Source organism: Equus quagga, chromosome 11, assembly GCF_021613505.1.
Source record: "Equus quagga isolate Etosha38 chromosome 11, UCLA_HA_Equagga_1.0, whole genome shotgun sequence".
Lineage (NCBI taxonomy): Eukaryota > Metazoa > Chordata > Mammalia > Perissodactyla > Equidae > Equus > Equus quagga.
The window spans coordinates 56,341,506-56,365,767 of record NC_060277.1 but is presented as its reverse complement, the minus strand read 5'-3'; the positions used below and the strand labels follow the sequence as shown (position 1 = coordinate 56,365,767).

Here is a 24,262-nt window from a genome sequence, read left to right as displayed (position 1 = left end):
AACTTCTCTGTCCAACAGAGAGAGCGCCCTGGCTCCTGCTACCTGCCAGCCAGTTACTAATTCTTCACCCTTAGTGCACGTGTCCAGTAGCTTCAGGATTGTTAGCCTGTTGTCCCCTTGGGAAATAAATGCACTAACTAGGGGACAGTGTTTATGTGCAGTTCCTTTTGTGTTTAGCCTACAGTTTCCAGTCAAAACATGGTTTTCCAGCTCCTTCTTTTCCTCCATCCAGGGTTTTGATTTTTAACAGGTGAAGTCATGGAGACCACCAGCCGGCTACAAGAAGGACACTGTAGAGTAGGCTGTCATCTCCAGGTAAAGCCCACAGGGAGACGTAGCTTTTGCCCTGAAAATTCCTAAGCAGGATTCAGGAAAGAGGAAATACGAAAAATTCTTACCCTTTCTTTTATTTTTTCTCCCTGTGGAAATTAACAGCCCCTCCCAAGTGATACAGTGGGCCCAGTGCTTGCTAAGTCAAGACCATGGACTTCTCCCTGTCCACTCCGTTCACGCGGGGAGCAGAACAGGCACCTTCAAACAGCAAAACATCACACTGGGAGGGTCAGAAGAAACACGAAGGGCCTAACGCTGGCCTTGGGGCCTGTCCCCATGACACCACTGCTTCCAGCACTTTGGGTTCAAATCCTGCCACCAGCTAAGTGTTAATGACATTCTTTCTCTCTGTGTGTCCAGACCCTTCTCCCAGCCCCGCTCCCCCACGGCAAAAGGGAAGGAGAGAACCGAGAGGTTCGCACTGCTTTGTCGCCTCCGAAGGGAGGAGGACCGGGCTGTTGCAGGCTTTGCGGGCAGCGGGTGCTGTCGGGGTGGTGGGCGCACAGGGCAGTTTCCCGCCACGGCGGGCGGTGCGCGGCAGGAACGGCCGGCGGTCCGGTGCACGAGGCACGAGGCACGCGCGCAGCACCTAGGCCCCCGACGGGGGCGGCTGCCTGGTGGCCGCCGGGCGCGCAGGCGCCGTGGGTGGTGGGCACACGTGGCCCGCCGGGGCGCAAGCGCGGCGCGTGCACGTGGCCGGCGGGCGCGCAGGCGCGGTGGAACCACGGGCGTCCTCGGCGGCCGGCGAGCATGGGGCGGTTACGGTGGCAGGTGGCGGCCGCGGCGGCCGTGGGCCTCGCGGTGGCCCTGGAGGCGCTGCCCTCGGTGCTGCGCTGGCTGCGGGCCGGGCGGCGCCGGCGCCGGCGCGAGGTGCTCTTCTTCCCGTCGCAGGTGACCTGCACCGAGGCCCTGCTGCAGGCGCCGGGCGGCGCCGGACCGCCGGGGGCCCCCGCGGGCTGCCCGTGCAGCCTGCCCCACGGCGAGAGCTCGCTGAGCCGCCTGCTGTGCGCCCTGCTGGCCGCCCGCGCCAGCCTGGAGCTTTGCCTGTTCGCCTTCTCCAGCCCGCAGCTGGGCCGCGCCGTGCAGCTGCTGCACCAGCGCGGGGTGCGGGTCCGGGTCGTCACCGACTGCGACTACATGGCCCTCAACGGCTCGCAGATCGGCCTGCTCCGCAAGGCAGGTAGGCTGGGGCGGAGGTCCGAGGAGCTCTCTGGGGAGGGGCCCCAGGCGCGGAGGATGATCTGACCCCCGGGGTCGTAGGAGGAGGGGAGAATGTCCAAGGTGGATACTTGGGGGCCCGGGTCTGAGGACAGGGGACACCCCATTTCTTTCTCGTGGTGGCCTTGTGAAGTCAGGATGGTTTCACGCCAGAGAAGCTCCAGGGCTGTCTGTAAAGAGCCCTACTTGGGAGGGGCGGGTCTGTGCAGAGGGGCTTAGGCCCTGGATCTGAGTGTGAACCCCAGGCAGGGAGCGGGCTGTGTGTTCCCAGCTAGCGGAGAAAGGTCTGGGCGGTTCCCAGAGGCTGGGGCCTGCCTGGGGACACCTGGAACGTGGATGGAGCCCCTGCGATTCCCCACGTGTCCGGGAGCCACGCTGGCCTTGGGACTCAGTGGGAAAAGGCTGTGGCAGTGCCAGCTGATGTTTTGACTCTTGCAGCCGGAACTCAGGATGGCTTCGTCTGACAGCACTCAGGAAATGAAGGGCCAGGCTGCCAACAACTCTGCGGGCCAGGGGGACAGGCTGGCCGAGAGCCGGAGGCCTGGCAGTGCCCTGCTCATGGGAGCAGGTTCTCAGAGGGCAGTGGAGGGCTTCAGGCCTCAGGGACTAACAGAAAAAGCCATTTCACCTTGAACCTGCTAGTGAATGTCATGCTGGGCCTTCTGAAATGAATACAAACAATATACTCAGAAGTGGAGCTAAAATGTCTAGTTGGTGAGCAGTTAATCTGCTTCTCCAGCTGCAGGACGGGGAAGACTGGCCCACCTCTCTCACTGGAGTGGGGGCAGATGAACCGGGAGACAGGAATAAGTTTAAGATGGTCTAAATTGAGACCCTGGCTTACCTGTGAATTCTTTGCTCCATCCTTCTGCCTTGGTGTTGCGGTGCGTCCCGAGAGCCCCCTCCCTGGCGTTCGTGCGTCAGTTGCCCGGGGTCTGAACCTGGCGCCTCCCTCGATCCCTCGGGCACCCAGGAAAGCCGCTCCTTCACCAGCCTCTGACCTGTCAGCTCTGGTAGCCCGTGCCTGGAAGGTGCGTGGAGCCGGTGAGCGCTGTCCTAGCTGTGCAGCACCCTCCACGGCCTGTTACAGGGCACACGCATGGGCCTCTCGCTGAGCTGGGAGGACGCGGGGGCGCCGGGAGTCGGGCTCAGCTTCCGGACTGTGCTCAGGGCTCTCCAGATGAGAAGGCACGTGAGTCCTCTGGCGCTTGTTGCATCCCATGTAGGCAGAGTTGCAAACTTAGTTAAATATTGAGGATGTGCGTTTCCACTCTTCCTGGTGGTCACGCGTTGTCCTACATCTGCTGGTCCTTTTCATGGGGCAACTTGGATAGGCCTGGGCCTTTTAGTTAGTTAGCTTCTAGAGAATTGTAGAACCTCAGGTTTGGAAAGGGCACTGCCAGCAGACTTCATCTAAGGCTCGATTCCCCTCTGATGGCATCCAGCCATCGCTCAACTGTTTAAGAAAGACATCTGTGTCCCGTGTTGGCCAGGACTGGTTCCAGGCACTGGGCACAGCGGTGAACGGTCCCAGTGGGGAAGCTGACTGAAGTGTGAATATTTAGGCAGGAAGAAGGGTCAGGAAACGTAAAAAAGTAGCGTGGGAGGCCTGGGGTGGGCGGGGACAGCAGCTTGGGGGCGTGTGACGGCAGAGCAGAGCTTCACGCTGTCCGGGGTCAGTGGAGGGGGAGCCTTCTCATTTGAGGAGCAGCAGTACAGATGCCAACTTCATGTGTCTGAGGACGAGCAAGAGCACCCCTGTGGCCAAAGGTGGAAGCAGTAATGAGGAGAGGCCGGGGGCACACAGGCGTGTAAGGCAAGCAGGCTTAGGGGGCACACAGGTGAGTAGGGCTGGCTTCATGCAGGGGTGTTTGGACCCCCTTCTGTGAAGTGGGAAGCCCTTAAGGGTTGGTCAGCAGGGCAGAAGGGACAGAAGGCCTCGCTGAGGTTGTCCAGGCTGCTCTGAGGAGCTTGGGTTCCGGGCAGGAATGGGTGATGTGGGATCAGAGTGGGAGCTGGGCGGTGGGTGGCAGAGCCTGCGGCAGTGTTGGAGGTGGTCAGGAGTGGTGGGATTCGAGATCTGTCTGGAAGGTCAAGCTGACGGGCTTTGCTGGCGTGTGGTTACTGGGGTGAGCAGGAGTGGTGCCGGGATCGGGGGCGAGGAGGGCGTGCTGTTCAAGGCAGCACTGCTGGGCAAAATACAGGGTGCCCAGGTGGATGTGAACTTCAGGTATGCACCGAGTCACTTTTAGTCTTGGGACTAAACTTCAGAGGACATACCTTCGAAGATTATTTGTTGTTTATCTGAAATCGCAATTTAATTTGGACATCTTGTATTTTTGTTTGCTAAGTCTGGCAACCCTATTGCAAACCAGCTATTTTATTTATTTTAAAAAATTTTTCTGCTGAGGAAGATTGGCCCTGAGCTAACGTCTGTTACCAATCTTCCTCTTTGCTTGAGGAAGATTAGCCCTGAGCTAACATCTGTGCCAGTCTTCCTCTACTTTGTATGTGGGACGCCTCCACAGCGTGGCTGATGAGTGGAGTAGGTCTGCACCCAGGATCCAAACCCACGAACCAGGGCTACCTAAGCGGAGCACGCGGAACTTTAACCACTCGGCCACGGGGCAGCCATTTTAAATGTGTCTTTTAAATCAGATTTCTAACGATCTCCTTGTAGATACGTATCCAGGCAAGCATTATTCAGGGTTGACGCCCAGGTGGACAGACAAACAAGGTCCTGCCCGCCGGGAGTTTGAAAACAGTGGGGGAGGGAGAGGGGCAAATAGTAAAACAAAAGGCAAGGATTACAGGATCTTTGCTGAAGGAAACAGGGCCACGTGAGGGAGAATGATTCGTTTCTATATCAAATAGGGCTCTGCGTGCCTCAGAGGTCAGAGAGGTTGGGTGCAAGCTGGGAGCTCACCTGGCCAAAGCTGACCGGCTTCAGGGGACACAATTCCCTCGCTGCTGCGCTCCTCCCTCGGGCTCGTGCTCTCTCCTTACAGATGGGGTGTGTTCTGGCCTTGGCGGTGTCTACAGGGGCGCCCCAGTCCTGGGCAGCAGTGAGAGCTCAGAGGCAGGGTAACCCAGCAAACGGTCTTTGCTCAGTGGCCTCTGTCTGCATCGCTGACTGGTCCTCCTGGAGCTGGCCTCTCTGAACGGCCATGCTGGTGGCTTTAGACTCCACAGGTGGCACGGGAACCTCACCCCATCCCAGGGCTACGTGCAGGAGGGCTGTTTCCAGGAAGTTGAATGTTAAGAGAGCAGTATTTCCATGTCTGCCATGGTCCCTACTGCCCTCGCACCCCTTCGGACTGTGTGTGCCCCTCCCCTGCTGGAATGGTCCGCGTTACCCCCTGGTCACTGTCGGGCTCAGCGGCCACCACGTGTCCGAGCATGACAGGCTTCCCCTTTCCCACCAAATCGGAAACAGACAGCAAAATCAGTAGCTGCTAGACATGGTCCACACTGGGGGAGGAGCTCAGGTGCTTGAATGAGGAGTGTTGCAAGAGGCAGTAGTGAAGGTTGCCTTGCCCTTTTGCAGGTATTCAGGTTCGGCACGACCAGGACCTCGGCTACATGCATCACAAGTTCGCAATAGTGGATAGGAAGGTGCTGATCACCGGCTCCCTCAACTGGACCACGCAAGCCATTCAGAACAACAGAGAAAACGTTTTGATTTTGGAGGATGAAGAGTATGTGAGGCTTTTTCTGGAAGAATTTGAGCGCATTTGGGAAGAGTTTAACCCTACAAAGTATACCTTCTTCCCACAAAAGAAGAGAAGCCACTGAAGCTGCGCCGTCGCTGCCGTCCGAGGTGGCGGGGAGAGCTGGCGCAGGCCTTTCGGGACCTCTGGGTGGAACCAGCCGGAGCTGCCTGTGCCCTGGCCGGAGGCGGCTGGCCCTCTGAGCCCTCAGGCCCAGAGTCTTGAGGGGCCCTCGGGGTCAGGGAGCCTGCGCCTGACTTCTCGTCACCTGCAGCGTGGAGCGGCCTGGCGAGGCTGGGCTCCCCACCGCAAGCCAGTTCAGCTGCAGCTTCTGACATGTGGCGTCCACGGACCCTGTCTGGGGCCCGGGTTCAGAGTCAGCTTCTCCTCCTGCCCCACGGAAGAAGCTGGGCCCTGTTTTGGGGCCGAAGAGCCGACTGGGTCTCCTGATTCTAGTCTCCTGTCTGGCCTCCGCCAGGCTGGCCTCGGCGTCTCTGGCGACGCTTCTCTTCTCCGCTGCACTGGCTGCTCCCCGCGCAGCATGGCTGGAGCCTGGAATCGGCAGGATGTTGACAGTCTCTTCGTCGCGCTGTCACTAGCTCTTTGGTGGCTGGTTGGCGGCCTTGAGTCAGAAGAGGGAAAGGAAAGAAGTTAGGAAGGGAGCCGAGAGGGGAGCGCCGGTGGGTGGGAGCAGGCCCCCTTTAAATGACCCACGAGGCGCGCGTGTACCCCCAGCAGCCCCTTGTCCTCTCGGGTGGACGTGCGGGCTGGCGGGAAGGGCGGGAAGCGGCCAGAAGCTGCTTCTGTTTCCAGAAGTTATGCTTTTAATTTGAACCTTCTCACCTTCAGGGGAGTTGTGTTGTGCATTTAGAAGTGACTTTGGCTTTAACAGCAGTGGACTCGGCTGGTTGCACTCTTGGCTCAGTGTCATCATTGTGAGCCGCCCGTCTCAGCCCAGGGCGCTGCCCTCGCAGGTACTCAGGAGAACAGGGATCTGACACCTGTGAAGTGTTCCAAGTCTCTTTGGCATAATATGTATCTTTAGATAGAGCTAGCTCAAACATCATCTGAGCAGTTGTTCCCGCCTTGTCATATTTCCGTATGTGACATGCTGTGTGACCCGTCCTGAGGTCCGCGTGGCGTGTCTGTGGGTGTCACACTCCTCATCCCGCCTGGGGAGACCAGTTAGTGTTGCGTGTTTTCCCTTTTTAAAGTTACCTTTGATTTATGTTGTTAAGCAAGTAAACTCAAGTTAATATTTCTTACTTAATTGACACTATAAAGTATAGTATGTGGATTGGAAATCACAGGAAATGGTCTGCAGTAAACGTGTTTCAGCATCTGAGCGTGTACCCCAGCAGTGCGTGCTCTGGAAGCACTCAGGAGCAGCTGCCGTGCGTCTCCGGAACGGCGAGGCTGTGTGGCCTTCTCGTGTGTTTGAATAAATGTGTTCTTACTCTGGAATCTTAGTGCCACGTGTCTTGCCTTTTGCTCCATCATTCAGCTCATGGCTGCTCTTTATTAAACAAATACAGCTTTTTTAGGGGGGGCAGTATACAGCTAATTAGCAACCACTGGTCAAGATACGAGCCTCTCAGAGAGGAGTCGGGTCTGAAGGTGGTGCCTGGGGACCTCCTCAAGGGTGTTCCGGGGTGTCCACGCTGATTGGGGTACGATTTCCAGCCGTGTTCCTCTCCCCTCACCTGCCTATGGGGGGGCACACGTGCAGCCCACTCCCCCAGTGGTGCTGGGTCTCTGCTGTGATCGCACCCCTTTCTTCTAGAAGCCGGCTGGGGTTCGAACGTGGAGCACGGTATCAGATGTATTGGTGACGGTATGCAGGTAATCTAGTCGAGCTCTCTACATCCACCTTTTAAAAACGGTGAAATGATCTCATCTCATTTTTTATTTAACATAATTTTATTTACACTGTTTATTTTATTTTCGTCATCTTAGCAGGGGTGGGAAATTGAATCTAACCAAGTTTCAGATAATAGTTAACCTTTCTGTAAAGAACTTGCAGTAAAATGAAACCTCCTGAGGGCACGGGGCTGAGGAAGGGTGGCACTAAAATCCGCCTGCGAGCCGGGCCTCTTGGTCTCTGGATCAGGTGCTCACACAGAAGGACGGGCCACCCCGCTCCGGCCGGCCAGGCCAGGGCGCTCAGGCTGTGGAGAAGCGTCCATCACGCCAGGAGCTGTGGTGAGGCCCCAGGTTTCAGGGTCTGTAAGAGCAAATGACTAAGCAGTTATCTTGAGTTGATTCAGGAGGTACTCAGGCTAAGTGGCTTTGTCCTCAGCAGCAGTCATTTGGGAGCTAGTCTGGTCCTGGGTGGGCCTGCTGAGGAGACCCCCTCCGACTGTGGGTCCGCCCTGTCTCATCCCTCGCGTAGGTGACACGAGGCCGTGGCCTGAGCATGGAACAGGAGGAGGCTGGGGGCTCCGTGCGGCCGAGTTGCCTCAAGCTGCCTCTGCCACCAGGCTTGGTCTCCGTGCACAGAGAAGTGTGGAAGCAGCGGCGGTGCCGCCCCTCCGGCCCTTGGAGGAGTCGGGAGCCCGCGCCTCTCCCTGCGCCCCGCTCTCCGCGGGGGGCTGGCAGCCTCGGGCTCTTGGGGCCAGGCTGTCCTTTTAACTCCGGGGCAGTGAGCGGCTGAACAAGGAACCTGATGTTGTGCAAAGTTAGTTAAACACTGGAACAGTTCACTTTACAATATTTTAAACTCTTGCAACCCTTGTGATTAAAAAGGAAGTTGTCGTGGTGGCAGCATCTGGCCTGCACAGTCCCCCACAGCTGTCAGGTGCGGCCGAACCCGCCACCGCGCTGCCGGTGGAGGCGCCCTGTTGGTTCTACTGAATTGGTCGTAAAGCAACTGATTACTTTTTACACAGCTCTTCACTGAGATTCCTAGACCATAACATTTGCCCTTTTATAGGATGCGATTTGGTGGTTTTAGTCTACTCACAGAGTTGTGCAACCATCACCGTCTGATTCGGGAGTGTTTTCATCAGCCCAGAAGAAGCCCTCCCATCTGAGGGCGGTCACCTTCCCCCGCGCCCGGGCCCTGACAGTCACTGTCGGCTGCTCTCTGCGGATTTACTTGTGTGGACATTTCACACAAATGGGATCCTACGATGTGTAGCATATGGTATCTGCCCTCTTTCACTTAGCATAATGTTTTCGAGGGCCATCCACGTGTCAGCATTTCACTTGTGTTCCTAGCTGAGTAATAGTCCAGTGTCTGGATAGACGTTTTGCGTACCTGTGCATCAGGTGATGGGCCTTTGAGTTGTTTCCACCTTTTGGCTATTACGAATAATGCTGTAAACATTCATGTACGAGTATCTGTGTGGACATATGTTTTCATTTCGGTATATACCTATGGGTGGTACTGTTGGGACGCAGAACTCTGTTTAACCATTTGAGAAATTGCCAGACTGTTTTCCAAAGTGACTGAACCATTTTACCTTCCCACTAGCAAAGTATGAGGGTTCCTTATTCTCCACATCCTCGCCAACAAAACACTGGCTGTCTAACTCAACCTGCTGGCTGCGAGGTGGCATCTCACCATGGTTTTGACTTGCCTTTCCTGATGACTGATGATGCTGAGCATCTTTTCATGTGCTTACTGCTCATTTATACATCATCTCTGGAGAAATGTCTATTCAAATCCTTTCCCTATGTTTTTTATCAGGTTGCCTTTTTATTGTCAAGTTATAAGAGCTGTTTGTATATTCTGGATACAAGTCCCTTATGAGAAATATGATTTGCAAATATTTTCTCCCATTCTTTGGGTGATGGTTTCACTTTCTTCATGGTATTGTTTGTATCATGTATTATTAGTTTTGATATAGTTCAGGGTTTTTACTTTTGTTGCTTGTGCTTTGGTGTCATATCTAAGAAACCATTGTCCAACCCAAGGTCACAGAGATTTGCTTCTGTTTTTTTGAAGGGTCTTATAATCCTGGCTCTTATATATAGGTCTATGAACCATTTTGAGTTCATTTTTTTTGTATAGTGTAAGGAGGGGTCCAAGTTCATTCTTTTGCATGTGGACAGCTAGTTGTCCCAGCACCACTTGTTGATAAGGTTATTCTCTCCCCCCGAATAGCCTTGGCACCCTTGTTGAAAGTCAGTTGATCATAAATATAAGGGCTTCTTTCTGGACTCTTGGTTCTGTTCCTCTGATCTGTGTGTCAGTGCGTATGCCAGTACCACAGTCTTGAGTGCTGAAGCTTTGCAGTAAGTTTTAAAACCCAGTAGCATGAGTCCTCTAACTGTTCTCTTTCCTCATTGGATTATTCTGGGTCCCCTTAGATTTCCATATGAATCTTATGATCAGTTGATCAACTTTTGCAAGAGCAGCTGCGATTCTGATGGGGTCGTGTTGATTCTGTAGATGAGGTCGGGGAGCACTGCCAGTCTAAAAGTATTGTGTCTTCTAATCCATGAACATTTATTCCTAAGTATTTTATTCTCTTTGATGTTACCACAAATGGAATTGCTTTCTTGATTTGTTTCACATTGTTCATTACTAGTGTATAGGAATACAACTGATTTTTGTATATGAATCTTCTATCTTGCAAACTTGATGAACTTATTAGTTTTAAGTTTTTTTTTGGTAGAATCGTTAGGATTTCCTATATAGATCATGTCATCTGCAGAGTTTTACGTTTTTTTACAATAATTTTTAAGATTTTATTTTTCCTTCTTCTCCCCAAAGCCCCCCAGTACATAGTTGTATATTTTAGTCGTGGGTCCTTCTAGTTGTGGCATGCGGGACGCCGGCTCAACGTGGCCTGGCGACTGGTGCCATGTCCGCGCCCAGGATCCAAACCGGCGAAACCCTGGGCCACTGAAGCGGAGCGCGAGAACCCAAGCACTCGGCCACGGGGCCGGCCCCTGCTTCTTCCTTTTTGATATGGATGCCTTTCCCTTTTTTTGCCTAATTGCTCTGGCTAGAATCTCCAGTACAGTGTTGAGCAGATGTGGAGAGAACAGACACCCTTGTCTTGTTCCTGTCTTAGGGGGAAGGTTTCAGCCATTCACTGAGTGTGAGGTTACCGTGGGTTTTCCACACTGAGGGAGTTCCCTTCGATCTAGTTTGTTGAGTGTTTCTATCATGAAAGGGTGTTGGATTTTCCAAATGCCAGCTGATTTTTAAAATTGCATTTACATAGCTTTAAAAAAAAGTAGTGTGTTAAAGCTATTATGTTAGACCAGTGTCCAAAAACTGTGTACTTTTGAGTAATTTTTTTAAATGAGCAAAAAAATTATTGAAACAAATAACTGGAGTAGCACAATGAAAATATGTATCCTTTATATGTCTGCACTCAACTTGATTTTTGCTAAGTTTTATAAACTGCATAAGTGGATTTCTAATAGGTAGAGTCAGACTTTTAATTTTTTGTTTATCTGAATAAAAGTTTGGATTCCCACACAGTCATTGTCACATAGTTCATTCCAAAGGCTGTGGCAATATTAGGGGGAAAAACCCAGTTTCTTATTTTAAATTTATTTAATGAGTCACAACTAGAATTTAAAAAGTGAAATAGAATGGAGACATCAGAATATATCCTAGTAATGGTGCATTATTTTGTGAAATTTTGGGTTGTAGTTGGAATGTAAGATCTTTCGTAAACAAAAGGTAAAACTGTATCATAAATAAATGTGCTAATAAAAGGGCAGGTATGGGAGGCTGTAGTCCCTCCTCATTGCTATTTCTGATTGTCCCTTTGCCCTCTTGAATGTTTCTGTAACTGAGCCAATGAACCTTAGATTCTGGATGTAAAATGTCTCTTCTTTTTTTTTGAGGAAAATTAGCCCTGAGCTAACATCTGCTGCCAGGCCTCCTCTTTTTGCTGAGGAAGACTGGCCCTGAGCTAGCATCCACGCCCATCTTCCTCCACTTTCTATGTGGGACGCCTACCACAGCAAGGCTTGCCAAGCAGTGCCATGTCCGCATCTGGGATCTGAACCGGCGAACCCTGGGCTGCCGAGAAGCGGAACGTGCGCATTTAACTGCTGCGCCACCGGGCCGGCCTCAAGGATGTAAAATATTTCTGACTACACTTTGTGTGTCAACATGTGAAATCCAGATTTTGTGTGAAATCTTGATGTTAAAATGCTAACAATGAATCCAAAACTTTAAAAACACTGTGAAAAAAAAAAGGCAGATTATAAAAGTAAAACCAAACAAAAACTCCATTAAACCCTCTAGGGTACTGATCAGTTTGTGACTTTGAACCTAAGTGCATATTTTGCAGACATCTCTCCATTAAACAAAACCACATTCACAGCATGCAAAGGGTGATGCAAAAAATATTTTATTATGATAGAGTTTATGTAAAGTTAGGTAATATTAACAAAATACAAATGATCAGCTACATCCATGGGAATCTAGCATGTCACACAGGAATAAATATTTGACAGAGTAACACTTCAATTGTAGTGAACAGGTGATCAGAAACTTTGTTTTTCTGCTGACCAGGCTGTTCTCTCTGGGAGGACCCTGGCTCCTGGAGGAAGCGACCCACCTGCTGGGCTCTGCTTCCAGAGCTGCCTCAGCCCCGGGCCCTCCGCCGGGCCGGGCAGCGTGTCAGGCGTGACCCGGGCTCTCGGGCCTCTGCTTTCTCCTGCAGGTGACTGTCAGTCTGCTGAACAGCTTCACTGAGCGTCAGTACAGAAATTAAATGCCAGTTAAAACTACACAAGCTTGTTCTTGGAACATCTCTCCTGACTGTTAAATAATTAGCTGTGGCAGAAACGACTGCTGTGAAATGTTTCCAAATGTGCCACAGCAGAAAGACCTGTCTGCACCTCTCACTCTGTCCGTGTGTCGGCTCCCCCGACAGTCTGGCGTAGCGTTTTGTCTGTAGTAGCTGAATTGAGACATTGACCCTGATAGAAGTTTATTTGTGAGAAAAGTCATGAAGAATTCTAATTGTTGGGGAGCCACTTAGAAACTTCACGTTTTATGAATCTTACTTAGGAAAACCACATCAATTGATTCTTATCACTTAACTGGTTTTGAATCCTAACAATTAGTCATCAATACTCAAGGTAAATCCTAAAATCCATTTTAATGGAAGTTCTGTGATATTAACATAGCACAATAATGCGTTTAGTGTTCTTTATAATCTAGTCCTAGCTTTCTATAAAATAAAACTGAAGTATGTCATACAACTGGCTTAAAGGGCGCGGGACATGTAACAGGCAGCAGGCAGCTGTGTCTAGTGACTTCTCGATGAGCTCAAACCCACACGTGGCTCACCCCCCTGGGACTTCACTGCCCTCCCAGGGCATCCTACAGGACTGACGGTCCAGTTCACATGTATCTGGTGACTGAATGTTTCCTTACCAGACAGACACATGTTGTACAATAGGAGCCTTTCAAGTTTTGCGACCTGGCTGTTATGGCAGTACAACCCAAGAGCTGGGGTGAGGAAGCTGCTTGGCTGGACTCCACCTGCAGGCCTGCCCGTAAGCAGCCTGAGGTCACCCATTTAGACTCCTGACTCCCATTTAGACGCACTGTGCTGTGCACTAAGTTGCCGACAAGCCTTAAGAACTACGTAAAGGATCTGGTCAGGATGGAACTACCGTGTTCTTCTGACTTTCCTCGAGGACTCTGAAGGGCTCTACCAAGAACAAGGATTACAGAGTTCTGTCAATGAAGAACAGTGTCTGGGTGCAGGATTCTCGTTAGTTTAGATACTGTGTAGTCTCTGAAACTACCCGTTAAATGACCAAAGCTTTTAAAAAGATCTATCAGGCATTAAAAACATTTCCTTATCATGTTGGGTGGAGTTCAATGTTGTACCCAAAGCTGTTCTCTTATCTTAAAAAGGGATGTTTGTATAAGATTTTAAAAACCCACACAAACCTTGTCAGAAAAATCCCTGTAGTAACTTCTGAGTGATATTCACACTGCTTGCTCTGAATATAGAGGGCATTTTGAGGAAAATACACACAGCTGCTTTCAAATACAGAGGAATTGGAAGCCACACTGAGCGTGCAGTAGCTTATGTCCTCACCAAGTCCCGTGTGAACTGGAGGGAGGGCCCAAGGACCGCTGCAGCAGGTCACTGTCCCGCCCCAGGGGCGTGTGGCTCGTGGCGGGCTTCCGCTCCGGCTCTGGTGACTCTTCTGGGAAAGACTTTGGAGAAGGGAGACCGCTGCCCTTTCTGGAGAAACATGAGTGCTGGAAACTCACCACTCTCAAAGGGCACTGATAACGTTCATTTCCGTACTGGGCTCACGTCGTGTCATCCTATCTAAGAACCCAAAATGAGTGGTTTTACTAGACTGCTCTTCAAGCTGATTCTGAACTGTGCAAAGTATCATCTTGCCAGAAGTGTCTGTACATGCGTAAAACACACAAAACTGCACATAATGGATGCTCATCTCCTAAGAGTGGTGTGAGGCCTGATGGCCTTGGCCTGCTGGGGGAGGACCACAGTATCCTGGTGTCCTGCTACTTGATGTTGAGAACAGTGAAGGACTCGACCTTTTGACCTGATCTCAGGTGCGTGAAAAGACCTTTCCTGGGATGACAAGGCTGATGTCTGGGCTCAGACCTTTCCTAGGATGATGAGGCTGATGTCTGGGCTCAGACCTTTCCTAGGATGAGGAGGCTGATGTCTGGGCTCAGACCTTTCCTGGGATGACAAGGCTGATGTCTGGGCTCAGACCTTTCAGGGATTTGGTGGCGTGGGAAGGCCAGAGGGGAGTCTGCACTCTGGTGAACTTCCAAGTGTGAAGTTTGGGGAGAACCAGTGGCGGTTTCTCAGTGTTCGCTGAGTGCGAGCGCAATGCTCTAGCTGAGCAACCTAGCAGTTCCCCTCTCAAGGACAGCAGGTAGAAGAGCCTACGATGAAAGATGAACAAAAATGGTGTGCAAATACCTTGAAGAGCCTTTAGAATAAACTGCCAGCAGCTGTCTTCCCAAGCCCCTTCGTACAGGCGGAGGCTCCTGGACCAGGGCACTGAGAACTGTTCACTGAGCTCAGCGCGGAGAAGCGCGAGGGCAGCCGGTCGGACGCGTCTACGGAGCACCGTCCACTGAGCACAGATCACGCGCCAGCTCGACCTCCCGGGTTCTCAGGCCGTGAGATGTTCCGATGACTGACGTTCCCAGAGAAGTGAGGCTTCCAATTCAAAGTTTTTTTTTCTTTCAGTATTTAATTTCCTTTAAGTATACTCCTACAGATTTCCCTGTGCTTTATAAAACTTTGAAAATACTTAAATTTCCCCCCTATCTTATTTAAAAGGGGTCATTTTATTCTGTAGTTATTTTTTTGAAACTGTGTCCATCAAGGATAGTGTTAAGTTTCAAGCTTCTTTAGGACAATGATGAGCAAACTTATTTTCAGGGAAAATAAATGTTGAGGGTTGCATTCTTTTCACTTTAACAAACACAGCTTTGAAGCCCTGGAGAAGAACTGTCTTAGAACGTGGACATGTGAGTGAACGAGTGGCAGGAGGAAATGCGTGTGTGGTCAGCCGTGAAGAAATCACGCAGGCACCAAGGAGCAGGAGTGGAGAGCTCTCCCCGACGCTGATGTCAGGCCACAGGCTGTCCTATAAGCTGAGTGGGCTGCTCGTCCCAGCCCTGGGCCTTGAGGAGCCAGGGCCAGTTACCAGCAAGTGCGGGAGGGAAGAAACCTTTCCTAAGAATACACTGCCTGCGGCTCATCCAGGCGGGTGCCCGCAGTACTGCACTGCTAGAGCTGGTGGGGGCCCAAGGACACCCTCCTCACTCTATAGCTGGAGAAAAGGGGTCACAGTTTTGCTGCTCAGCCTCCGGACCCCATGGGGCTGGGACAGGCACTATGGTGCCTCACCCACAGGACAAGCTTAAAAACAGACTCAGTAAAGGGACGACCAGGCAGCAGTGATAAAAAGGGTCACATTCCATTCTCAGGCCACAAGTTAGTGTTCCATTTACTTCTGTGGTGAGATAAATGGTATTAAATACATCTCCATAAAAATGTTTTTTTAGGCCATCAATTTTGTTTCCTCTGAATGCCTTTCAGGCAGGCTCCAAGTGTCACAATTGTCCTTTGAAAAGCTGCAGTTCCCTCTCTTCCCTGGTCTGGCCTGTGCAAGGCCTCCAAAGCCTCGCTGTTGGTTCAGTGAGCAAGTGAACGGCCCACACAGCCTCATGGGGTCCACAGAAGGAGCCAGAGCCCAGGGCCTTCCCCGCTTCCCTGCCTCTCCACCTGCTGGCCGTGGAGGGAGGGCCTCTGATCTTAGCTCTTGACAAACCCACACGTTCCCGACACAGCCTCCACAGTCCCAGGCTGCCATCCCTTCCTCCCACAAATTTAGACTCATTTTGACACCTTATAGCACAAGCTTCAGTTCCCAATGGCCAAGTGCCCTGCCCACCACCTCACCCTACATGCTGCCACACCTCTGCCAGGGTGGCTGCAGCCACCCACCGTCACCTGGAATGCTAGCGTTCAAGCCTATTCGGGCACAGGCACCACACGCATTGAGAAAGGAACTTGGCCAGCAGAAAGCGGCCACTCTGTGCGAGTGCTCAAAACCAAATAAACTCCGACCGCTCCATTTCCCACTGATGTGTTTGGCACGGCCTTTTTATAGGTGCAAGCAATTACAAATGAAATAGTAAACATTTACAGGAAGATAATTACAAGTGTGAAATCAACCCATATTAACATTCGCCTCCCCTGGGAAGTGGGGGCACTCTCACTGCTTGGTGTGCACGGGCAAGCCCTCCCCATGACCCTGTCCACAGCTGGCCCAGTCCCCCAACACAGAAAGCACCTTGACTCGCACGTTTTTACTCTTTCTTCTCTAGAATTCGGTGGCTGACTTCCTCCCAGGGGCTTGGGAGCCTGCATGGTACACACAGAGACACTGTGCATGGCAGGGACACGAGGGTGGTGAGCACACTCTCTTTATTCTGTCCTGCCTGCTCACTCCGCCAGAGGATGGCACCCATCAGCAGGAAGCTCAGACCTGGTTCCGAGCTAGACAGTAGCTGTCACTACAATGACACCCGCAACGCTAGTGCAGGTTCAAGGCGTTCTGGGGAGGCTACAGAAGAAGCAGCCTTTTGTTAGAGGAGCCAGAGTGCCCCGGTTCTCAGCTGGCTTAGCGTGTGCAGTCCATTTCCTGGTGACCCCCAGACTGAGCTAGCCCCGGAGAAGGCCCGCTGTCTCCAGGACGAGCAGCAGGGGCCTTTATGGAGGCTGCAGTGGCAGGCGCTGCCTCCCCAGCCTCTGCCTTTGATCCCCAAATGCTGCACTCAACACACTGGTTCCCCAGGACTCCTGAGCTCCGACCTCAAGGGACACGTGATGTAAACAAGTGAATAAAACGCTCTTTTGACCTATTCAAAAGCACTGCAGATTGCAAGCCTGCACAGCACAGTCTGTGCAGATGGAGCCCATGCTGTGCACCGACCCTGCCCGGAAACCTCTGGGAGGGCTGGCGGAGGGGCTGCTTGGAGAAGGCTCAGAGAGCCCCCAGGGGCAGCAAGGGCAGTCACAAAGGAAACAAGCTGGAGGGGCGAGCTCTCTGAAGGAATGACATGAAATCTCGGTGCCCAGACAGCCTGTGCAGAGGCTGGCAACGCAGCCTGGCCCATCAGACCTGCTGAACATCACATCGCTCTGCCCCAGAGGACACGTGCTCAAACAGTGCTCTGGACCCCAGGGTCCCAAATGCTCCTTCTGTGGACTCCCATTCTGAGCATGACACAAAAAGGTCACGGTTCTCTCTAAAAACACTGCCAGTCCACACAGTGGAGGTGTCTGATAAGTAGACTTAAAAAAGAGCTAATACTCTCTTGCTTTTAAAAACATGGAAAAATAGTAGCAAAGGAGTGACCAGTGTGCTAAGACTTGCAGCAGCTGGCGAACAGGCGGCTCGGTGCTGTGAGGGCTCTGCGCTCATTCTGTGAGAAGGCAGCACGGCAGCAGGAGGTTCACAACCAGCCCGGGGCCTTCTGTCTCGCTCTTCCAGGACTTTCCCCACATGACCTTGTTCATTAACTTAAATCTAGAAACTGAGCAAGATGATCTCTACATTTTCACCCCCAAGTGTGCATGTGCCCAGAGACTGTCACACTAGCTCAAGCATTCATACACAAAGCATGCTCTTGGCAATAAAATGGATGGGCCCACAGCGGGACACAGTGAGAACAGAACGACTTCCTCTGAACGGTCTCCTCGGATATGTCCCCCTCGCTCCCGGGGCAGCAGAGCTGGTCCCACTCAGCTAGGGCTTGTTTATATCCCTTGTCTCTACAGGATGAATGGTGCTCATGGAGCCATAATACAAACTCTAAGAGATTTTTAAGAAGTGCTGTAGAGTGTTTTGTGGCAGTTAAGGTCTTAAACTGTTAGAAAAAGCAAATTTGTTAGTATAGATTTACTTTAGGCTCTCTAAGTGCTGCAAGACAACTTTTCGGAGCTCATATCAATGAGAGTTAAGAACACAAAATAATGGGCAGTTTTCATCTGATTCTAACATCCTCTGTACTTTCTTCCTGACTTAACGTAGAGGTCTCCTCGCGACCTTTCCAAAGCCCAGGTGGAGGCTTCTTTCCAGCAAGGTTAAAGAGAGGGACACTTTCTCCTTCAACAACTCCGAGGGATTGCATCGTTAACTGCACTCACAGTCTGAAACCGCAGGCTGAAGGACTTATGAAAAGACCAAGGTTACTGGTGACCAAGGAGCGAGCGTAGGAAGGAATGAGAGGGGCTGGGGTTTTGTGCAAGATTTAATAAAAAACAAACAAAAATAGGAATGGCTGCTTTCAACATTTTCCAGGTTGTGAAAGTTTACCGTGATTGCCTGGGGTGTGGTTCTGGGGTGCATTAGTGGAACAATACAAAATGCTGTCCTCCCAAGCCAAAAGGCGGCCACTCAAGGTGACAGCCCTGCCCCCTGGCTGCCCCGCAGGCTAGCGAGTCATCAGTGCTGTGACCCAGGCCGCATGGGTCGGTTCGGGTGGCTTGCTCTCTCCTAGGGACTCGCCCGGCTGGTCCCACCCAGCGCACCGCGAGGCAGAGCGGGCTTGCCGACAGGTGGCCAGCCTTAATACTGCCATAAGTGCAGGGGGCCTTGCGCGCCCGACGGGCCCCCACTGCTTGGCTGATTTTAGAATACCGTGGAGACAAGCTTTGATAAAGACAACAGGAAGTCGGAACCAACACAGCAGGGAGTGGTGTGAACAACTCGTAAACCAGTCTCTCATGCATCCACACCCACAGTTAATGACAATAACAACAATAATAATAATAAAAAATAAAGGTACAGACAAAAAGCAGCGCTTGGGGTGTGCTGCCGCAAGCTGGGAAGGGTGTGGTTCAAGTCGAGTGGGACACAGCTAGTCTTTCTTCAAGTCCCTGGATTCAAAGAGCTTCAAGCGTTCTTGCACCGTCAGGCCTTCCTTCAGACTCTGGGTGGAGACGAGAGCAGGAGAGAAAAAACAAGCCATTACCCACCAAGCCCCCTGCTGTGGACAGCTGCAGGCAGGGCAGAGAGGCACAGGTGCCAGGGTGGAGGGCGGGCGGGAAGGGCACCTTGAGATTAGTGGGGCATGCTAAGGAGAGATGTTCCCTGTGATATGGTGGTGTTATCTGGATGAAAAAGGAAGAAACCAGAGAAACAAGACCAAGTGTGTGAGGAGCTGAATTCTGAGCTCAGGGCTCTGTAGACAAGCAGCTATCAGCCCATCTCAGCCAGGGAAAGAAGACTGCCAAGAACGAGAACCGCCTAGCTACGTCCTTCTACACGCAGACCTGTCTATGGCTGGTTCCTCTTTGTTAAGCTGAGAGCTCGTTTGAGCAGCCCAAGAGCGCCCAGGGTGTCGCTGGCATGCCTGCTTCCCTCAGCCCTGCTCTTGGGGCTAACTCATCAGAAACCCTGTTAGATTTACTGTTGTGGGAATTTGGGAACATGTCAACACATTTACTAAGATTTTCAGAATGTAAAACCAATACCCTGTTCACACGGGCCCCTGGCAAAGCTGAAATGTGTATGTCCCGAGACGAGTGACACTGTGCTCTTTGGAGGACAGAACGCTTCCCATTTCACTCCTGGAGGCTTTCCCCAAAGACTTAATTTCTGGACGAGAAAAGGACTATCACTTCAGGGCATGCCTGGGAGTGAGTGGAATCCCAGCACGGCGGGGATGGCCTGGGGCCTGAGTCACCATCAGGCCCAGCCTTGTCAGTGCCTGGCTGGTGTGCGCTGCAGCCCACAGGTACAACAGGCTCCACTAGGAAACACAAATAAAGGCCTTGTGCCAGGCTCCGGGTCCAGTGATGACAGCAGTTTTAGCCAAAACTCAGAGCACCGTGAGGTCGGTGTCGGGGGCAGCACCGTGCTGCTCACAGCCCGGAGAGCCCAGCCTAGCGCCTGCAGCTCTGCCTCAGTCCTGGGGCTCCCGACGCTGTGGAGGGGCCGGGAGCCACTCAGCCTCCTGCTTCAGAGCGGGTGTCTGAGTGAGGTCTGTGGGACCCAGCTTCCTCCAAGGTGTGAGGGAACGGGGGGGCTCTGGTGTCCCCCACCTGCTTCACCAACAACAGCTCTGCTTGTTTAGGTTTTATACCGTGCAGCTGTGTGTGTGTGTGTAAATGAATACTTTTCAAATATTTTTTTAAAAAGGGCTCTACTGCTAAACTTTTTGAAGTTCACTGGTTCAGAGGGAGCTCCATGTAAGCAGTTGGTTAAGGTCACTTTTGAAACTTGCCACTAAGTGGGTGGGAGGGTGAGGCGAACCCACATCCCATTCTGAACCTGAGCTCCCCTGAATGCACACAATTGCCTCCAATGCTCTGGAGTCCCTGCTCCCGAGTGCATGTGCTTCAGGTGCACAGCAGTCGGTCTCGTACAGCTGCTGGGCATGTGTGTGGCCATGCCTCAGGAGGGCCCGCATCGAAGTGCCTAGCTCACAAGCAGGCCCTACCACATGGCACACCACTTTGTTCTAGCTGGGGACCTTCCCTCTGGATGGCAGTGAACTGCCACCCCTGAGACCCGAGGGACAGCAAGTGTCCTGCCTCTGGGTGTGTTTGCTCCATGCACTATCAGACACCCTCAAGTGACAGTCCCTGCTGTGCTCAGGGACAGACAGCCAGAGCGCAGAGTGACAAGGGGTGGCCTAGGGCTGCAGGCTCAGTGCCACACACTGCTACACACCACAGCTCTGAGGGTGGAAAGGTAAGCAAACCCCACACTGACCCCACACACCCGGAGAAGGGGTACAGCTGGCTCCCTTGGGGCTCATTCTTCCCACAGAGCCAGTCTCTCCACCAAACGCCTCTGTGACCCCACACTCAGACCAACAGCCGTGGGCCTCCGTGAGGAGCCTGTGGGAAGCACCCTCTCTGGCCTCAGTCCAAGGAAAGCTGTGCTGCTCTTCAGCAATGAGCTTACTTAGATTTTATGGGTGCTGAGATGGTCTATTCTTTTGAGTGAGGCAGGATACAGAAACAGAACAGAAGTGAAAGATATAAATCCAGACATATCAGATCCCATATCAAAAAGCAACACTGACAGGGTGTTTCTCGGTAACTGCATTCCCATCTTCCTGTGGGGGTGCCTCCGAATACAATCAGGGAGAGGACAGCACACAGCCCTGTGAGTGCCTGCTGACATCTGCCACAGCCTGGCTCCACCCGCCTCACAGCAGGGGCCCCCACGGATGGCTGCGAGGTGCCCCTCTTTCTGCTCAGGCTAGCAGGGCTGTCCCCGCACACCAAGGGCTTTCTTCCTACATTGGAAACGTGGCCAATCCAAACGCGACTCAAACACTGCTTGGGGATCCCACCCTGGGCTCCTTTCCACCCGTGTCTGGGTTCTGGCCCTGAGAGCCAGAGGCCACCCTGGAGGCCAAGACAGACGTCTGTGGGTGTCCTGACAGTTTTGTCACTATCCATCTTTGCTCCAGCTGTTTCCTGGCCAGGTGAAAGGTTTTCCGGTGCACCTCACTGCAGAGGCCCTGCTGCCAAAGCTGTCCCCTGGCGCTCTGGCCTTTTGCCCAGAGCCCCATGTATTCTTCATTTCCCTGAGGGATGCAGACCCTCTCGACACACGCTCTGTCCTGATGGGGTCGGCACACTACAGCAAGCTTCCCCGGAAGGGTCCTCGCCCGCCATGTACAGGCATGAGCAGAAGGGCCAGAGCACTGACAGCAGCTACAGTTCAGCCTCGGATGGAAGGTGAATCTTCAATAAGAAAACCATAAACCAAAGAACAAGTTTTCCTTTTCCTAAATAGAATGTTTTCTCATGTTTAAAGAAAAAAGCCCAAAGTTTTCAATCAAGTCTAAATCGTATTTGGTTGTAAGTGATGTGGGACTGTAGAAACCAAACTGGCCAGGTTTAAAATACTTGGATTTTCTTAAAGCTCTTCCTCAGGCAAACTTGTTTCACCCGAGCCTTGGGCTGAAGCCCCTCAGCCAAGGACGGAGGACTCGAATCCCACCTGAGGGTGAGCTGTGGGTGCGTGAGTAAAAGGAGCCAGTGCCATCTGAGGCCACGTCAGCGTCCCCTCTGCTGGGAGCCTGGCCCAGCCCCATGTCCTTCCTGCTATCCTCAATCTTCTCCTTGGGTAATCACTCTCTGGAGTGAGCGACCACGTGACCAGGATGAAGACAGGGAGTGCCCAGACGTGGGACCCTTTGTCCTCGTGTTCATTTTCAAATGGGTTGATGTTTCTCAGCCAGCATGTCAGTCCCTCCACCTCCTTTCTTTATAACACTGCCTTCAATGGCACCCAATGAGAAGCTTTTGCTTTGTTTAAAGAAAACAGTACTGGTAAACACTCAGCCCAATCCCTTATAGTCATCTTGCTCTAGTGAGCCATTTTCCTGAGCTCCGCCCTTGAGGGACCAGCTCCCTGAATACCTGGGCTCAGCCCTGCCTCGGCCTTTTAACTGGGTGGGGGGGGGGTTCTTCAGTGATGGGAGACCCTGCTTATCAGTTGCTGCCAGGTATCTGCCAAGGCCACCTCTTGACAGAGGGCAAGAGGGGTTTCCCCAGAGAATGTGGGGTACACAGATCATTGGACGTGCATGCTGACCGGTGCCAGGAGCTGCTCGCATGCCTGCGCCCACCCGAGATGGTGGTTCTGTGAGCCAGCCCACCAAGCTGGGAGGGGAGCTCCCCTGTGCAGGGGGTCAACTCTGTTAAGAGGTTACAGTGCCAGTTAACTCACTACAACAGGTTAAAGAAACTTCACTTGGATTGTGTATGTGCTTGCTGGAGCAGGATGAATTTTAAATAAAGTAACAATAAAACAAGGAGCTTGCTATGGAGGTGTGAGCAGTGCATGCAGGTAGCATGCACCCCCTCGAGGGTGGCAGGTGGGTGGGTGGTGAGAGGTGGTTTACCTACACGACAGGGGACCTGGAAGCGGGCTCGTTTCAGTTATCCCATGAGACCTGCTCAATTACGGACTGTCAGAGGAAAGAGCAAAAAAATAAGACACACACACAATAAATCCTATGTGCAGCATGCTTGCCACTCCCCACCCTCCGCCCGTCCTTCCCGTGGGGAGGCACACAGGGGGCGGGGGACGCACGCTGGGGATTTGTTACTACGTGGTCGGGGGGCAAGGGGTGCAGGCAGCTTCCTCTCTGGAAGGCAGATGGCGTCAGTGTTAAACTAGGGATGTGTGAGGAACAGTACAGACGCAGCGGGACTGACACAGGAGGGGCTGGGGTGAATCCAGCCTTGGAGGTCCAAGGTGGAATTTGCTTCCAGCCCTACTTCTTGTAGGCCTGGCCCCTCAACTGTCACTGTCAGGAGGTGGTTCCACTGCTGCACGAAGGACACACAAAGCTCGAAGCCACCAGAACTGGCCCAGCAGGGTAAATGTGTGGGGCTGGGTGAGTATGGGACCATGGGGACCCTCTGCTGAAGCCCGTGGTGGGCTCTGACCATGAGCCCCACACCCAGGGGCTGGACCCCAGGCTCACCTTGGACCTGATGTTTCTGAGTTGCCGGCTGACACAGGATCTGTCTTTCTTCAGGAAGTCAGGGTTGCTTTTAGATTTCATTATATCTGAAGGAGCACACAAACCCATTACTTTTTCCTAAAACCCTCTGGAACCAAACTGATGTTTAAAAATTTCCCAAGTTTTTATTGTTGTCACCACACACTTATGACGTTTCCTTTGAGAACTTTAAGGGCTTCAAAGCCAATAACCATAAAACCCTTGACATCTTTTTTGGAACAACTGAAAGCGTGAGAACAACCGGAGACTGTCTGTGGGGGCCTCCGGCTGCAGAGGGTGGGCAGCGCTCTCTGTGGGGAGGGCTTGGGATGCCTCGCTCCGGGGCTGCACCTGAACTGCCAAGCGCACCTGGTAACCCCATTATTCACCTCTCCCTGCCTTCCTCCTGGGAGCCCAGGACTGTTGGGAAACAACAGTAAGAGCAAGCCCTTCACATAACCCACCCACACTGGACAACAACTCTTAACAGTTTGGCATACAGTCCTTTAGACTTGGTGAGCATGGCTACCTAAACAAATAGACATGGGGTTATAACATACCACGTATCCTGCGCCTATGGGGTTTCTTTCGCCTCCAAAGATTGGTACCTGAGCTAACATCTGTTGCCAATTTTTTTTTTTTCTTCTTCTCCCCAAAGCCCCCCAGTACATATATATATACTCTAGTTGTAGGTCCTTTTGGCTGTGCTATGTGGGATGCCGCCTCAGCATGGCCTGATGAGCAGGGCCATATCCGAGCCCAGGATCCGAACCGGTGAAACCCTGGGCCGCTGAAGCGGAGCGCAAGAACTTAACCACTCGGCCCTGGGGCCGGCCCCGCTGTGGGGCTTTGTTTAAACTTAATGTACTTATGGATCTCTTTCCATGTCAAAGCAGAAACATCCCCGTGATGGCTTTTAAGCACTGCACACAGCACTTCATCCTGTAATGATGCCGCAGTTTAAATCATCATTCATTTGCTACAAACACTTGATACAAATAGAGGACTGTGGAGGGGGAAT

At 52.3% G+C, this 24,262-nt stretch overlaps 2 protein-coding genes across 2 annotated transcripts in view; one reads left to right on the top strand and one right to left on the bottom strand.

Moving 5' to 3' along the window:
- Positions 1-686: 686 nt before the first annotated feature.
- On the top strand, positions 687-5,428 carry PLD6 (phospholipase D family member 6). The gene is made up of 2 exons (XM_046676925.1): positions 687-1,513; positions 5,099-5,428. The coding sequence occupies exons 1-2, from the start codon at positions 1,084-1,086 to the stop codon at positions 5,344-5,346; spliced, it is 678 nt and encodes a 225-aa protein (XP_046532881.1). The 5' UTR covers positions 687-1,083; the 3' UTR covers positions 5,347-5,428.
- Positions 5,429-11,568: 6,140 nt separating this feature from the next.
- Positions 11,569-24,262, bottom strand: part of MPRIP (myosin phosphatase Rho interacting protein) — a 244,564-nt gene continuing 231,870 nt past the window's right edge. Inside the window, exons 23-24 of the mRNA XM_046676267.1 lie at positions 23,224-23,309; positions 11,569-18,696 (exon numbers count right to left, since the gene is read on the bottom strand). Coding sequence (XP_046532223.1) covers positions 18,625-18,696; positions 23,224-23,309 — 158 coding nt within the window. The 3' untranslated portion in view covers positions 11,569-18,624. The remainder of the gene's footprint in view (positions 18,697-23,223; positions 23,310-24,262) is intronic.